Here is a 17,301-nt window from a genome sequence, read left to right as displayed (position 1 = left end):
TAAGAAAGATCTCACTCCCTTTACATTCACCGGAGGTGGAAGCTTTTCAATGACTTCAAATTTAGCTTTGTCCACCTCTATCCCCTTGTGATAGATCTTGTGGCCAAGGACTATGCCTTCCTCCACCATGAAGTGACATATCTGCCAATTAAACACCAAGTTCACCTTCTCACACCTTGCAAGAAATTTTTCAAGGTTTTCAAGGCATGCCTCAAATGAAACACCTCCTACGGAGAAGTCATCCATAAAACCTCCATCTCCTCTTCTAACATATCTCCAAATATACTCATCATCCATCTTTGAAATTTCGCAGGAGCATTGCAAAGGCCAAACGACATTCTCCTATAAGCAAATGTACCATATGGACAAGTGAAGGTTGTTTTCTCTTGGTCATCTGGGTGGATAGGGATTTGGAAAAATCCCGAATAACCATCAAGAAAACAATAGAACTTGTGCCTTATTAGTCTCTCAAGCATTTGATCAATAACAGGAAGGGGGAAATGATCTTTCTTTGTAGATGTGTTTAGACGTCTATAGTCTATACGCATCCTCCATTCCGTGACTGTTCTCGTTGGAATGAGCTCACCTTTCTCATTCTCAACGATGGTCATACCTCCATTCTTTGGGACAACGTGAATGGGAGAAACCCACCTAGAATTAGAAATGAGGAATATGATTCCCGCATCCAAAAGTTTGGCGATCTCCTTCTTCACTACCTTTCCCATTTGGAGATTTATCTTTTATTGCCTCTCAATAGATGGTAAAACACCCTCCTTAAGAGTTATGTGATGTGTACATAAAGCGGGTCTTATACCTTTGAGGTCATCAATGGTATAACCCAAAGCACCTTGATGCTTCCTCAAAACATCACACAACTTTTGAGCTTGGTTCTCACTCAAAGAAGAGCTAACAATCACGGGAAAAGTGAAGTTAGGTCCCAAGAATTCATACCTAAGGTGTGATGGAGGAGGTTTGAGCTCAACCATTGGTACACCTTTACCTTCCTTTGAAGTGGCAGCTTGCAAAGCCTCTTGGCTTGAGATATTCATGCACATATGCTCATCCACTTCCTAGATGCTTCCATTTAGAAAATCCTCATACATTACCATTTCCTTGATAGGAGCACCTATTGTATCCTTATTCAACAAGACATTCTCAAGAGGATCATTAGAAGTGAGCAAGTGCTCATGCATAGAAGACACAACATGATCAAGAGAATCAATCAACATGCAATTTTCTAAATAAGAATATGGGTACTTCATGCTTTTATTCAAGTCAAATTCAATGACCTCATCTCCTACCTTAAGGGAAATTTTCGCACTCTTGACACCAATCATAGCACCCGAGGTAGCAGGAAAAGGTCTACCAAGAATAATCACTACTACAAAATTAGCCAAAGAGACCATATCAAAATGGCCAAAGAGACTACCTTAGGGGTGGTCTCTAGCTCACAGGTCTCTTTGGCCTAAAAAATCACTTCATCAAAAGAGGTCTCTTGTTTTAAAAAGAAAGACCACTTTTTTAAAATAGGTGGTCTTAGTTTTTAAAAATTTAAGAGCACTTATTAAAGATATATGGTCTCAATTTCTTAAAATTCGAGACCACTTATTTAAGATAGGTGTGGTCTCAGTTTTTAAAAAGTGAGACCACCTATTTCAAATAGGTGGTCTCTTTCATGTTTTTTTGTTAAAAAAGAATTAATCCCAACGCACCCCCACGGCCCCACCTACACCCACTTCAACCCAAACCCACCCCGACCCAAACCCACCTCAACAACCTGCATCAACCTTAGCAACGCCCCTCACCCACACCCACATGTACCCACCCCAAAACCACCCTCTACGCCCCTAACACACTCCCACCTACACCCGCCTCGACCGGAACCCATCTCGACTCAAACCCTCCCTAACAACCTGAACCCACCTCGACCGAAACCCACCCCAACAACCTTTACCCCACCCTCAACGCCCCTAACCCACTCCAACCTACAGCCACCTCGACTGAAATCCACCCTAACAGCCTACACCCACCTCGACGCCCCTAACCTACGCCCACCTGTACCCACCTCGACCCAAACCCACCCTAAGCATGACCTAAATAGCCCACTCCACCCACCAAAAACCCACACAAGCACCGCCTAATCTAACCACTCCATCCATGACCTCCCACAACCACCACCCACGACAACATCATACAAAAAAAAACCTAAAATTAAACATAGAAAAAAGTCTAAATTTTTTAAAATAAATTATGACACAATCATATAAAAATTACAAACTTAAATTATAATCATATTAACAAAAAAATCAAACTTAGGAAATCAAAACAAAATATACCTAGATTTTTTGTTTAATCTAAACTAAAATAAGATCTAATATTAAAAAAAAAATACTTATGGTCGGGGTAACAATGGTCGGGCTGCGGCAGATGTGGTTTGAAGATCGATGTACGGTGTGCGACCGGTGCTCAACGCGAGTTCTTCGACTAGCTGTTGCTCAGCGATGCTCGTTGCAATGGAGGATCTCAATTAAGCGAAGAGGATGGAGTGGAGAGAGAAATTAAAGAATTAAGGTGAGTGAAGAAGGAGAACAGAAATGAAAGAGGAGAGAGGAACGAGATGAGAGAAAAATAAATGGGGTGGGGGGCGGCTGATTAGGGTTTAGGTGTTAGGCTTATGGGCTTCACAAATGGATAAAATCAAAAGTTATAAGAAGTACCTTTTTTCTTTTGAAAGAAAGTTTGACTCTGTATTTATTTACTGTTATTAATTAAAAAGAATGAGAGACCATTTCTCTTAAATAAATGGTCTCTCTCTTTTTCTATTTTTTTTAATTAAAAAAAGAGACTATTTCTTTTAAATAGATGGTCTCTCTCTTTTTTTATTTAAATAATAAAAAAAAGAGACCATTGATTTTAAATAAATGGTCCCTCTGTTTATTTATTTATTTAATTAATAAAAAGAGAGACCACATTTCCTAAATAAATGATTTATCCCTTTATTGATTCATTTAATTAAAAAAAAATGAGAGACCACTTATCTTATATAAATGGTCTCTAGTACATTTTAATCTCCCTAATATAGTACCTTAGAGATCAATTATTTAAAATATGTGGTCTCTTGATGTAAAGAGACCAAATATTTAATTAAATGGTCTCTTATTTGTGGTCTCTTTGAGCATTTTTGTAGTAGTGAATAGGAATGGTACGTAGCATCTTCATTCATTTCAAGAAACACAAAATCCACCAGAATCACAAACTTCCCTAGCCTCAAAGGAACATCCTCCACCTTACCCTTTGTAAATTTGATTGACCTATAGGCTAATTGCAAGGTAATGTTGGAAGGCAAAAGTTCCCCTAACTCAAGTCTTTGATAAACCGAGTATGACATTAGGCTAAAACTAGCTCCTAAGTCACATAAGGCATTATCAATTTGCATCTTGTTAATGGTACAAGGGATAGAGAAGTTTTCGGGATCTTTCAACTTGGGTGGCATCTTGTTCATTATAATTGCACTACAATTCTCGGTCAAGTTGACCGTCTCCACAACATCACAAGTCCTCCTACCACTCAAAATGTCTTTGAGGAATTTTGCATAGTTGGGCATTTGGGTGACAACTTCGGTAAATGGTAAAGAAAGGTGAAGTTGCTTACGCATGTCAATAAATATTCCAAATTGTTCATCTAGCTTGTGTCTCATGAACTTTGGTGGATATTGAAGCTTGGGTTTCACAATTTCTTTCTCTACTATCACCTCTCTAGGTGTCTCAATCACAACGTCACTCAAAAATGCACCATCTCTCTCATCCTCTACCAAGACCTCTTTGGGAACTTCCTTAGTTTCACTCTTCTTAGGCAAACTCTCCTTAAGAACCTTACCACTCCTTCTAACAATAGCATTCATGGGTCTCTTGGAATCTAGGCCTTGGGAAGGTAAAGAAGAAGGACTAGCATGGTCTTTTAAAGCATTGGCAAGTTGAGAAATTTGGTTTTCAAGCATCTTATTACGAGTCATCATTTCATTAAATTTCTTGTCACTTACGGCCATGTAAGTGTTCAATAACTTTGTTTGATTCTCAATGATTTCCTCCAAATAAGTCCTAGAGGAAGAGGATTGTGAATAGGAATTGTCACCTTGAGTCTTTGGAGAAAATCCAGGTGTGTAGACACCTAATAATGTATCCCCATAACCAAACCCTCAATTAATTATACCTTTCACGCCTTGGTTTAAGTATAGAACTTTGAGTATTGTATGAACTCCTTGGAGTGCTTAGGGGAAGTATTACGGAAGAATATGGTGGCTAGTGTTTAGGCTAAAGAGGGAGAAAAGAATTATTTTGATGATCAAGCTTGTTGATTATTGAAAAAGGAGTGATATGACATCTATTTATAAAGAAAAAAAGAAGGGTAAAAAAAACAAGATAATATCCGAATTAAATCGGAATAAAACTCGATAGATTGCAGTTTTTGTGGTATTTGTTTTTATCATATTTTTTGATCCAAAAATCGGAATAAAATAAATAAGATATCGTTGGAAATCTCTTCAAGTATAATTTCTAACCCAATTAAAATCAGATTAAAATATTTTGTAGAATAAAAGATATGAACGAAATAGTGAGACGATGTCAGTTTTGGATGGAGTTTGATATTTTATTCATATCTTTTCCATTATAGCTCAGAATTGATATTATAATATATAATTGAAAAGATAATTTCAAGGGCTATCCAACCATTTAAGATTTGGATAAAAAAATATAAGTCAAGAAAATAATATATGTTTATCTTTGAACGTCTTTCAATTCAGATAGAATTGGGACTTTCAAAAAGAGGAGTTTTATTCAATTTCAAATTCTTCAATCTTATCTATTCAAAAATTATAATTAAGTTATTTTAGAAACTTATAGAAGCTTCCAATTAATTCTAATTGGTTAAGGGATGGTATTAAAGCTTTTGGACCCTCCAAATGATCATTGGGTCGTAGATAAGATGGGCTTAGGTTCGGTTTGGGTTCAGTTTAGTATTTTGGCCACAACTTATTCGTTACAACTCAAATTTGGGCTTATAATATATTGTTGGCCTGGAAAACTATTTTCAAGCCCCATCCAGCTATTCAATCATTGGACCCAGATTATGGACCAAAATAAACTAGACTAAACTTTTTTACAAAAAGGACACGAAATGAATGATTTTAAAGGACACAAAATGAATTATTTTGGGTTTAAAGGCACGAAAAGAGGAAAATAAGTTATGGTTTTGGGAAATGGGCTAGGATTTGGGTTGGTTTATGAAATGGAAATATGGATTTAAGCACTCCAAGATTAAATACTTTAACTCGACCAATAATGGTGGTGAAAGGTTGTTCATCATCGGGTTTGGTTTTGGGGAGACATTTTTAGGTGTCTACAGAAGCCGCCACTTTGACTGAGTTTGTAGAAACGTCATTTTCGAAAACGATAGTCAAAGTAGTCGATATAGACGGATAATGATTTAAGACGTTATGCGATCCTGAATCACTTTGTATAAACCGATACCTGCAGAAAAATGTTAGTTCTACAGATAAAAGAGTAAAGGGATAAAATGATTATCTAACACAAGTGTATCGGTGACAAATGAGTTTGGTATCTTCCTATGCTTGAAGGAATCCACCGGATGACGTTTTGTTGAGATACTTTCCATGCCTAAGGAAAGTCGACTAATGAGTTTGGTAGCTTTCTATGCTTGAAGAAATCTACCGGATGATTCTTTTCTTGCTTGAGGAAAGTCGACATATGAATTTGAAAGTTTTCTATGCTTGAAGAAATCCGGTGATAATACTTTCCATGCTTGAGGAAAGTCGACAGATGATTTTGGCGGTTTTATGTGCTTGAAGAAATCCACCGGATAATACATTCCGTGCTTGAGGAAAAACTTGTCTAATAAGATTGCAAGTCTCTGTGTATCGAGAACCTAGCGTCGTGAATCGTCTTCGCTTGGGAGATGACCACCAAAATGATGATGGTTTGCTTGTCCCCGAACGTGGGTTGTAGATTGTCCGTTTGTTCCCGTACGTAGTCTGCAAATGGTCCGGTTGTCCCCGGACGTGGGCTGAATTTGGTTCGCTTGTCCCTGAATGTGGGCTGTGATGGGTTCTCTTGTCCCCCGATTGTGGGCTATAGATGGTCCGCTTGTCTCTAGACGTGGGCTGTAATTGAGACTTGCAAAACAAAATTTGCCAAGGGACTCGTATAGACTATGATTAACTTGACCAACTGACTTGACCAATCTTGACTTGACATGACATGACTTTTGTATAACTTTTGGTTGTGTGTGTATATGGTGTGTGTGTGAAAACACAAGCAACAGGAAATGCAAAAGCAAAAATTTTCCGTCATTTTTGTCATGAGACAAGTGGAGGGTACTGACTTTCTCCAGAAAAAGAAAGACGTGAAAACTAAACTTTTGTTTTTGAAATTCCCTCGATGAGAAAATTTTAAATAAGTTTTTTTAAATTCCTTACAAGAAAAGACATGAAAAAAGGAAGAAGTTTTGAACTTCCTTGTTGAGCAAGACAAAATGAATCGTATGGATTGAATTTCTTGTCTTGAAAATAACTTATGCATGATGCATATCCTTAGGCTAGGAGGCTAAGGACAATTACATCATGTGACATGATAGATGAATGAACTTAGTTCATGTTTCTAAGCATCATATATGGTGTAAAGAAACTATCTTGAACGTCACTTAGGTCTGGAAGCTAAGCACGTATATAGATGAAGTGATTATTGCATAATGAACGTTGCTTAGGTTAAGGAGCTAAGCACGATATGCTTTGTATGATTACAAATCACTGATATATAAATGTTATTTAGCACATTATGCGATGCGTGAAACAATGAATATTGCTCAGTTCAGGAAGCTAAGCAAGTATACAATGTTTATTCTAATGAATGTTGTCATTAAAGATGATGAAACATGCACAATGTTGAAACAAGATTTCATGATAAAGGGTTCTTAAAGGGAAATATGATCGATATGGATATGGATGTGTGAGTGAAGTGTGTGAATGTGATACTAAGGCTGGCTACAAGGGTTATGGTGATGTGAGAACAGTCAAAGATGATGACTCTTTAGGCTGGGTAGGCTATATGATGTGTGTTCAAGACCCCAAGTCTAGCTCTATATAGATAGGGGTAAGAATTGGATATTCTTTGAGTCAATCATGCATGGATATGAGTATGAATGTGAATATGAATGTGGCCCCAACTCGATGTGAGGTTGCCTACGTATCCGTTAGGAATCAGGCCAAACATAGCTCTAACCAAACTTTGCACAAGTGTGTGTACACCACAAAGAGGTCTTTCAAGGGTTATAGTGCTTAAGCTGATGGTTAAGGGAAGAAAGGGGTAAAAGGATCATGACCCGAGAGAATCCCTCAAGATATGCAATTGTATTTTTTAAAATTCGGACTTTGCAAGTTTTATTTTCATATACTCGCAACTTTTGGGTATTATTTGTGAGATATTAAATATTCTAAAGTTGCGAGTAATTTGGACCGGAGGTAGTATTTTTCTTATTTGAATTCAATTTTTTTCATTTTTTTGAATCAATATAGGCAATCTCAGATCATGCGGTCTATCACTCACTTAGCATTCATGTTTCTCAGGCACGGTACCAAGCACTCGATGAGAGACGCAATTTGAGACGTGTTCATATCAAAGACATTGGAACACTTGCCCTTAGACATTGTTTTATTGTTGCTTTGCTGCTTTTTGTTTAATTGCTTTTTGAATGTTACACAAATTACACACTTTCCCATCCCAGGGCTAGGTGAATGTGGGTTGAAGAAATGAAGGCCAAACATTAGACGAGGCTCAAAGTGGTTGATGAAGAAATTGAATGTGTGCTTGAATGATTAATGGGGAATGATAGGGTTGGAAAGGTGCCTCAAATCATTGGTGTACCTTGTGTTTAGTTTGGCAATTGTTTTTTATTTTTTTTTGCTAATCACATGATCGAATGTAATAAAGAGATGCTCATTTATGAAGAAGGTAAGAAATGTGACACAAAAACACATGGATAAGGAGAACTTATGCTAGACTTTTTTAGGGGGAAGGGTTTGAAACAACAGAAGAAGAAAACATGAAGTCTTGTGAGAAGCTTGTATCGTGCTTTGTCTTTGTGGCTTTTTATGAGTTACTTGTTGCCACTTGGTGAGGAAAAAAGTTTATTGTTGTTGATGCTTTGATTGGAAGGAAATAAGGAAGGAGTGACGTTCCCCTTATTCTTCCAACTATTGCCTAGTGATTTTAGACTCAAGTACTGTGTAAGGATGAACTCACTTAATGCATTCACTCAATACCCGAATTAGAAAGGAAGTGCGTATGAAACAATTTTGAAAACTGATGGGAAAAACTCCACTCGTTCCTATTACGTCGAAAAACGACGCATGCGTGGTCCAAATGTAGGATCGTAAACAATATAGTGCATTACTCGAATACAAAGTGTGTGTAACGACTCAACGTGTGTGATTTGGTGAGTTTATTAAGACTCGTGGTATGATCGCATGGCTAGACATGAGGACGTTGTGAAAAACAAAGGACACAATGACCAAATACCACGGAAGACTAAAAGACAAACTAACTTGATTAATTTTGTCAAATTTTAATGTTTATGCTATTTAATAGGTGAAAATAGTCCATTGGAAATCGTTAGTCATGAATAAGATCAACCACAATCAAAGACAAAGAACACATGTTAAGGTTAGCACAAAAATCGATCACGAGAAACTAGGAAGACGACTAGAATTCTTGAAGAGTTAAAACTCATGGGTAAAAAAAATTAAATAAAAATAAAAAAATATAATTCCTATGTTATAAGAGTTAACACGGATTACAGGACTTGGCTACAACTAGCCCGACACAAAAAGATATAATTTTTTTTTTTAAAAAAAAGAGAGAAAGTTGACGCTAAAAAGACACCTAAACTGGATAGGCTGTAGTATATCGGTTATAACTTTTAATTTGTGACTCTGATTGGTACGAAACTAACTCCAAATGAAATATAAAACTTAGGGCTACATATCCATAGGTTGCATGACACGTAACTCTTTCTAAAACTCTGCCTATGACCAAAACAAGTTGACTCTTGTGCAGGATACGAGGATAAAAATCCGGGTTGACTTAAATTTTTTTTTTTTTTATAAAAAAAAAAACTATGACTCAACTCTAAAAAAAATAAAAAGGGTTTGATAAGTGAAAAAGAATAATTTAAAAAAATTCAATAAAAAAATGTACATTTAAGCACATCGTCAAGCATAATGCAATGAAGTTAGCAACCTAAAGTCAAGATCTATGTTCCACTATGGTCAAGCTTTTGGGTGTCAAAGGGTACCATGATTAAGAGTTTGGACGCGTTAGAAAGATAGCCTCCCTTGAGGGTGTATGCCAACGGGCGGCTCCATGAGTTTGTGATAAAATCGAACTCGATTCAATGTTTTGGGTGGATTTAAAAACTCAGATGAACCCTTATTGTCATGAGCGTTTTTGGGTTAATAGAGCATAAATCCCCCGGGCTAGCCACATACGTAGAACACGTACTATTGAGGAATAATAGGTAAGCTAAAATGCATATGCATATGTTACAATGCCAATTAAATCGCAGGAATACAATCAAGAATCTTTCAAGTCTCATCCACTCATCTCAATTAAATACCGATTACTCAAATCGATAAATAACCAAGAATCCTCCCCAGTGGAGTCTCCAAATTGTACATTTTTAGGTGTCTACTGGGTGGAGGGCCTCTTTGAGCATTATTTTGAAAATTGCCCCTACCTTATTTGTTCCAATTACCTGTATTTTGATTTTGACCATAACCTTGATTATGGTTACCACTACCTTGATTATGATTTCCATAACCTTGGTTTTGATTACCATAATTTTGGTTTTGATTTTAGCTACTGTAACCTTGATTGTTATAGTTACTTCGAGAACCTTGGTTCCTATAACCACGACCTTGGTTATAGTTGTCAAAATTACCTTGGTTTTGGTAATTCCTATTCCATTGACCCCTTTAATTATCAATTCTTTGCACATTATTATTATTTGACACATAGTTCACATATTCACTCTCATTGTTCTCAAACTCATCATTACTATTCGAAAAAGCATGAGAGCAATTACAAGCATCATGATCATATGAACCACACACATCCAGAACAAACAACAACTAGGCATGTTACTAGAAGAAGGAGGGGGATGAGAGTTCGAAGGAGTACTTCTCCCCTTAAATTGGGAGGGAAGATTTGGAGCTTGGGAAGAAGAACTCTCCAATTTTTCCTTGATTGCAATCACTTCCTTCCCCAAGTTCTTCATTCGTGAGGAGAGATTGTTGATTGCATTTAGATGATCAACCAAGTACACCAAAGAGATAATCTTGCAAGTTGAATCCCTCTTACCATATTGCCAATCTCTATAATACCTCACAACATCCTCAATGATGTCTACCACTTCTTCTTCCGTCCTATTCATGATGGGACCTCCGGCTCCCCCATCAAGGCATGACTTGCCTTGGGGACTTAGGCCTCTATAGAAAATTTAAATAATTTGATAGGTTGGAATTCCGTGGTGAGGACACTCCCTTTTGTACTCTTTATATCTCTCCCACGCTTCATAGAGGTTCTCACTTGGATTTTTTTTGAAACCTTGAATCAAAGCTTCAGCCTCCGCCGTTTTCTTTTGTGGATAGAAACGGGATAGAAATTCCTTAGTAACCTCGTCCCATTCCCTTAGAGAATTCGGCTTAACCTCCTTGTCTAGCCATTCCAAAGCACGCCCTATGGGAGAAAAGGGAAAGACCTTGAGGTGGATGAATTATTAGGAAACTCCGTTCACTTTGATAGTATTGGGAAACGCCCTATGCAAGTTGGTTTTGGTTGTACTCAACGATATGAGTGATGGAGTCCTAACATGTCGTGGCAAAGTGAATAAATTGTTGAGAGAGCATTGGATGCGACAATTTATTCAACCAAGAGTGGCTTGGAGCCATTAGCAAAGTGTTGCTTACCTTAGGAGATTGAGTGTTAAGACAAGCCAAAGCATGCTTAACCACTCTTTGTTTCTTCAGATCTTGGAATAGACTTATTCTCACCAAATTAGGGACAACTTTAAATGTGTGAATAAGACGTTTTAAATAAGTTTGATTAAAACTGCATAAATTCAATCTTATTTAAATATCATGAATGATTTTTAATTTCGAATTCTTTCAATTGTAGAATCATGTCTTCAAATAACTCAAACAACCAATTCTTGTTACGCTTAATTCTCGACAAGGAGAAGTTGAGTGGGATAAATTTTCTTGATTGGCAAAGGAATTTGCGAATTGTTCTCATGCAAGAGCAAAAGGAATATGTCCTTGATGAGGAAATTCCCGAGGCTCCCAATGAGGAGGTGACTCAAGCTGCCCTAAATCGATGGCAAAGTGCCAATCAAGATGTCAAATGCATCATGTTGGCCACAATGTCTCCTGAGCTTCAAAAGACTTTCTTTGAGAAGGAGACAGCTTTTGAGATCATTTCTGAACTACATAATATGTTTCAAGAGTAGGCTCGAACTGAAAGGTTTGAAATCCACAGGCAAATCCTTGAGAGCAAGCTCAAGAAAGGAGAGCCAGTCAGCCTACATTTACTCAAAATGATAGGATTGTTTGAGAACATGGGAAGGCTTAATGCGGGGTATTCAACCAAGATGGTAATTGACATCATTCTCCACTCGTTGCACAAAGGCTATGATCAGTTCAAGATGAACTATAACATGCACAGCATGGAGAAAACGCTCAAGGATGAGGGGAAGCATGATATGCTCATGATTAAAAAGGGCAAGCCCTTCAAATTCTAAGGCAAGAAGAGGAAAGGCTCTAAGGGGAAGGGAAAAAAGAAAACCTTTCTGCCTAAGTCTAAAGCTACCAAGGATAACAAAGACAAGAGGGTAGCGTCCTCTAAATCCAATTCCGAATGTTTATACTGTAAGAAAAAGGGACATTGGAAGAGAGATTGCCTCAAGTTCAAGGAAGATAAGAAGGACGGAACCGTTACTTCTTAATCAGGTATACTTGTTATAGACTTTAACTTCACTAGATTTGCATCATGGGTATTAGATACCAGATGTGTCTCACACCTTTGTTCCACTTCTCAGGGAATAAAGAACGCTAGAAGGCTAGAGAAGGGAGAGGTTGAACTCCGGGTCGACAATGGAGCCAGAATTAGTGTCGTATCTGTAGGAACTCTCAGTTTGTCTTTGCCCACCAGACTAGTTTTGGAACTAGATAATGTTTATTATGTTCCTAACATTACCAAAACATCATTTCAATTTCGACGTTGGACGCCAAGGGTTTTAAATTTTGAGTAAAAGACAATGAATGTTCGTTTTATCTCGATAATATTTTATATGGTATTGCACATTCTGAAAGTGGTCTTTATGTGCTTGATTTAGACAAACAAGTTTATAATGTGAATAATACTAAAAAAAAGGCAAGACCATGGAGTCAAACCAAACTTACTTGAGGCATTGTCATCTTGGCCACATTAACATCAAACGCATCAAGATACTTCCACAGAAAGGTGTTCTTGACTCTTTAGATTTAGAATCGTTTGAGAATTGCAAGGGATGTTTATTAGGCAAGATGATTAAACAACCAGTTTCAAAGTTGGGAGAAAGGGTAGGATAATTATTAGGTCTAATACACACTGATGTATGTGGACCAATGAGCTCAACCACAAGAAATGGACACCGATATTTTATCACCTTCACAGATGACTATAGTAGATATGGTTATGTCTACCTAATGTCGCATAAATTTGAATCGTTAGAAAATTTCAAAGAATTTCAGAGTGAAGTTGAAAATCAGCTTGGCAAGAAAATCAAAGCCCTTCGATCAGATCGAGGTGGTGAATACTTGAGCCAAGAATTCGATGACCATCTGAAAGAAAAGGGTATACTTTCAGAATTGACACCTCAAGGAACTCCACAATGGAACGGAGTATCCGAAAGGAGAAATCGAACTTTGTTAGACATGGTACGATCAATAATGGGTCTTAGTGATCTTCCTATCTCTTTCTGGGGACACGCACTTCTAATTGTGGCACTAACACTGAACCGTGCACCATCAAAAGATGTAGAAAAGACTCCATATGAATTATGGACAAAGAAACCTCCTAGGTTGTCTTTTCTAAAGATATGGGGATGTGAAGCATATGTCAAAAAATTGATTTTTGACAAACTTCATCCCAAATCTGACAAGGTTTACTTTATGGGCTACGAAAAGAAACCAAAGGGTATTACTTCTATAACAAATCGGAGAACAAAGTGTTTGTTGCTCGCAATGGTGTCTTTTTGGAGAAGGAACACCTTTCAAAAATGACAAGTGGGAGGAAAATCGAACTCGACGAAGTTCGTGAGGATGAGCAACAAAATCAGAATGACAGTCAAAGTGCTCAAACAGCATCTGTTGACGCAGGTCAAAATGATCAAAATGTGCAAAGTCAAACCGACAATGCAAATGCTTAATCCATTACCCTACGTAGGTCTTAGAGGCCGAGATCTCAACCTGATAGATATCTTGGTTTAGTATTAACCGAGATCACAGAGGACATCCTGATTATGGATGGAGATGAATCGGCAACCTACAAGCAAGCGATGGGAAGCACCGACTCTGCTAAATGGCATAAGGCCATGAGATCTGAAATGGATTCTGTTTCGGGGTTTTCTGATGTCCTGCGGGAGAGTTACAATTCCGGGACTGGTATCCTTGGGCCTGTACCTGCAAAACAAACGGAGACTCCTTGTGGTGGGAGCTCCGCCTCCGACGATCAAGTTAGTACTTGCTTGAGGAGTGAATAGTGCGGAAAAGTAAAGGTTGGAAGATCTGGTTCCTCTAGGTGAGGAGTGATCAATGTGTTTTAATTTTCTCTAGGTGAGAGTCATTAATTGCTGAATTCCCTTTAATGAGGATTAATTAAGTATTTATAGTCTTGAGAAGCGTGCCAATTTTAGGTTTAGGTTAACCAGGGCAAATTGGGCTTCTCTCGGACTTTGGGCCTTGGTGGCCATTTTGCCTATTTGGCATATGGGAGGCCACGTGGCGTGGCCTGATTAGTCCATGTTGGACCTCTTAGGGTGACAAGTGGCGGACGCTGATTGGCCCACGTGGTGGACACGTGGCAGGTCCGGATTGGTCCATTTGTCATGGGTAATTTTACCCTAAACATTTGCCCATCGGAAGGAGTTATTTCTCTTTCCAGGAGGGATTGCTCCTTTCGAAAGTTAGACCCTCGAAGCTTTGCTAGGTCGGCATCTTGTCTTGTTCTAATGGGAGATGGACTTGATTAACTTAGAAAATTTTGATACCTTGGGCGGTATGACATTTTCAAAGTTAATCAATCATTATAATGATTGCCGCCGAACTAGACAGATGTCGATTCTTTTCCCTACTATGCAGATAGCCCCTGATCAGGTGGACTATCAACTATTGCACAAGGGGTAAGCGTTTAGCATTATTCGGCCATTGGCCTCTTTTGATTCAATATACTAAGTTTGGTACTTAGTTTATTTCGTTGGGGGATGGCTGGTCGTCTGCTTTGGTGGCTGCATAGAAGCAGGCGTCAGACAGGCAGTCCAACCAAAGTAGCTACGCCTGTTGGGTTACAGACGGCAGCTTTAAGTATAGCCAACCTAGTAAGAATAGTGGTCGAGTACCTCTGTTTACCAAAAAACAGGCGGACTCCTCATACCTTTTAGGTTCCGTACTAAGGAGGGCGACTGGTTAACCTTGCGGTTAGTCAATCACTGCTTATTTTGTTTGAGTGGTAGGGAAACCAGGCGGCGGGGGCCGGATAGTCCCCTTGATTCGCCAAGTTTTGCTTGGCTATTAACTCAAAGGTTGTTAACCTAGCAGGAGTAGTGGTTGAGAGCCCCTGTTTGCTAAAAACAGGCGGGCGACTCATACCTTTTAGGCTCCATACTAAGTTTGAGAGAGTGACTATAAGTTAACATAGGAGTTACTCAGTCTCCGTCACACTCTAGCTTGAGTAGTAGAGGTATTAGGCGGCGAAGGCCGGCTAGACCCCTTGATTCGCCAATGTTTGTTGGCTATTAACTCAAGAGGTACCCCCTGCATTTATCCCATGTAATACAGGCGGTCATCTGACTCAGATGTCAACTGCTACCACTGGTTTGGTTAGTGATAGAGTTATCCTTGTCTCAAAAACGGCTACGTGGTTGCCCTTGGGGACAGTCGTATAGGTGCCGTGTAATTAGTTTATAGAGCAATGTTCCACCCAAAAGGGAACTGCTCTCTGCGGACGCCTGCTATGATGTTGGGACAGGTCGTATTAGTTTTGAAGATTGGATCAGTTGGCTTGGCGCCTGGTCTGATCATTCGGCCTGTGGCCTTGGTTAGTCCTTTGGTGGACGCAGATGCTAAGTAAGAGGAGGGAAGCTGCCTATTTAGGCACAGGGTCGGCCAGGCCACCATCATTTTTTAGCTAAGTATAGGAGGGTGGTCGTCTGTCTTGGAATCGACTGTATGTCCAGACGGCATGCCCCTATGGTGATAGAGTAAAATATTCAATGGAGAGTAGCCGACTGTAAAGGTACAGGCGGCATGCCACTCTGAAGATAGAGTAAAATACTCAATGGAGAGTAGCCGACTGTAAAGGTACAGACGGCATGCCCCTCTGAAGATATAGTAAAATACTCAATGGAGAGTAGCCGACTGTAAAGGCACAGACGGCATGCCCCTCTGATGATAAAGTGAAATACTCAATGGAGAGTAGGCGACTGTAAATGTATAGGCGGCCTGCCCCTCTGAATCAGTATCAAGTATTGAAATCATTTCAAGTGTTAGAGTAGACGGATCACCTAGTTCCCTTCCATAAAGGATGGATGGTGTTATGTATAGGCGGCCTGCCCCTCTGAATCAGTATCAAGTATTGAAATCATTTCAAGTGTTAGAGCAGACGGATCACCTAGTTCCCTTCCATAAAGGATGGATAGTGTTAGTAATGAGAGTCGGCCGCTTTCATAGCTACGAGACTTCATTGTATAGGGGGTCGGCTACTATTCATGCCGCCTCTCTTACTGTCACACAAATAAGTGGAGGTAATCCCTGAAGGGAGACGGTCTTCAATTGGTTACTGACTATGCTGCCGGGTTTAATAACCTTAGGCATTTTTTTTTTTTTCGAGGGAAAATCATAATAATGATAAGGAACAATGTAGTGTTATTTATCAATGCCAAACATTGAAGTGCCGGCCACTAAAGTTCAAGCGTCTACGAGGTGGTACTTGATTTCATTGAGTCATCCGACCACTAAATGCTGACTGTTCTTGTGACCATAGAACTCTTGTTGCCATAAGAATTCCTAAAATTTATCATGCTTGGTTATAGGCCGGCTGTTACCATGATGTGCCGGTTGGAGTTTGAGCTGCCGCCTGCTAGCCTATTTGTGAGGACCAATGAAGGTGCCATCGAAGTGTCGGCTACCCAAGCTGAAGCGTCCACGAGAAGTTGCTAGATTTTATTGCGCATCCGTTCACTAAAATAAGAGCAATAAAGGTTCTGACTTAGCAAGAAATTGCCGGTTGTTCTCATGATGATTTGCTTGATGATCTCGGCCATCCATGCTTATTATGGCTTGTCTAACAAAATACGAAGGTTGCTCTGTTTTTCTCATATCCAACCAATAAGGGCTGCCCACTTTAGTTAACCACTGACTTTTAAGTGAGCATGTGTCACTTGCTTTGTAACATTGCTAGCTCCATTGCCGGTTAGTGGCTTTCTTGCTTTCCTTGCTTAGCCAAGTTCGAAGGTTAACCACCTTACCGCGTGTTTACATGTGAACAAAGGTGTCGTTTAATCATGGCTTTGTTCATTGCATCACAATACAATAAGCCATAATGTAAATGCCGGCTGAAGCTAGGTGACTAGCGCATGATGTCAGTTGCATGCTATTTACGTGCTTGGCATTATTTAGACAAAAATGATCATAAGACTCGGCCCCTATTTAAAAAGTATGAAGACCCACTTTTGCTCATGCCCTTTCAACCAAGTGTCGGTTGTTTAAGGTGAGTCTAGCTGGGACTGGGCTTGAGTCTTGAAGAGCACTTGTGGCCGCCTGTTTTCATTAACAAGGGTGGCCGACTATTTGCTTTTATTGAGCGTCTGAGCACTGAATGCCAGTTGAAATAAGAGCAATGAGGATTCCCTAACTTAGCAAGTTGAGTTATATACTCTTGGGCTCATAAATTTGGCTTGGATGATCACATCATGCGG

General features: G+C 39.1%; 1 protein-coding gene across 1 annotated transcript; it reads right to left on the bottom strand.

Annotated features, from left to right (window-relative positions):
- Window positions 1-1,070: 1,070 nt before the first annotated feature.
- On the bottom strand, window positions 1,071-4,045 carry LOC110716175. The gene is made up of 2 exons (XM_021894801.1): window positions 3,207-4,045; window positions 1,071-1,362 (listed from the first exon to the last, which is right to left on the bottom strand). The coding sequence occupies exons 1-2, from the start codon at window positions 4,043-4,045 to the stop codon at window positions 1,071-1,073; spliced, it is 1,131 nt and encodes a 376-aa protein (XP_021750493.1).
- Window positions 4,046-17,301: the final 13,256 nt, after the last annotated feature.

Source organism: Chenopodium quinoa, unplaced genomic scaffold, assembly GCF_001683475.1.
Source record: "Chenopodium quinoa cultivar QQ74 unplaced genomic scaffold, ASM168347v1, whole genome shotgun sequence".
Lineage (NCBI taxonomy): Eukaryota > Viridiplantae > Streptophyta > Magnoliopsida > Caryophyllales > Amaranthaceae > Chenopodium > Chenopodium quinoa.
Note: the sequence above shows the minus strand (reverse complement) of the source record. Positions and strands in the feature narration are given on the sequence as shown.

Excerpts from the sequence above, each read along its gene's own strand:
- LOC110716175 (XM_021894801.1), bottom strand. The coding sequence starts at position 4,045 with ATGGCCGTAAGTGACAAGAAATTTAATGAAATGATGACTCGTAATAAG. Across the intron at positions 1,363-3,206 it reads GAAATGAATGAAGATGCTAC|ACCTTTTCCTGCTACCTCGG; the intron begins GTACCATTCCTA and ends TATTCTTGGTAG.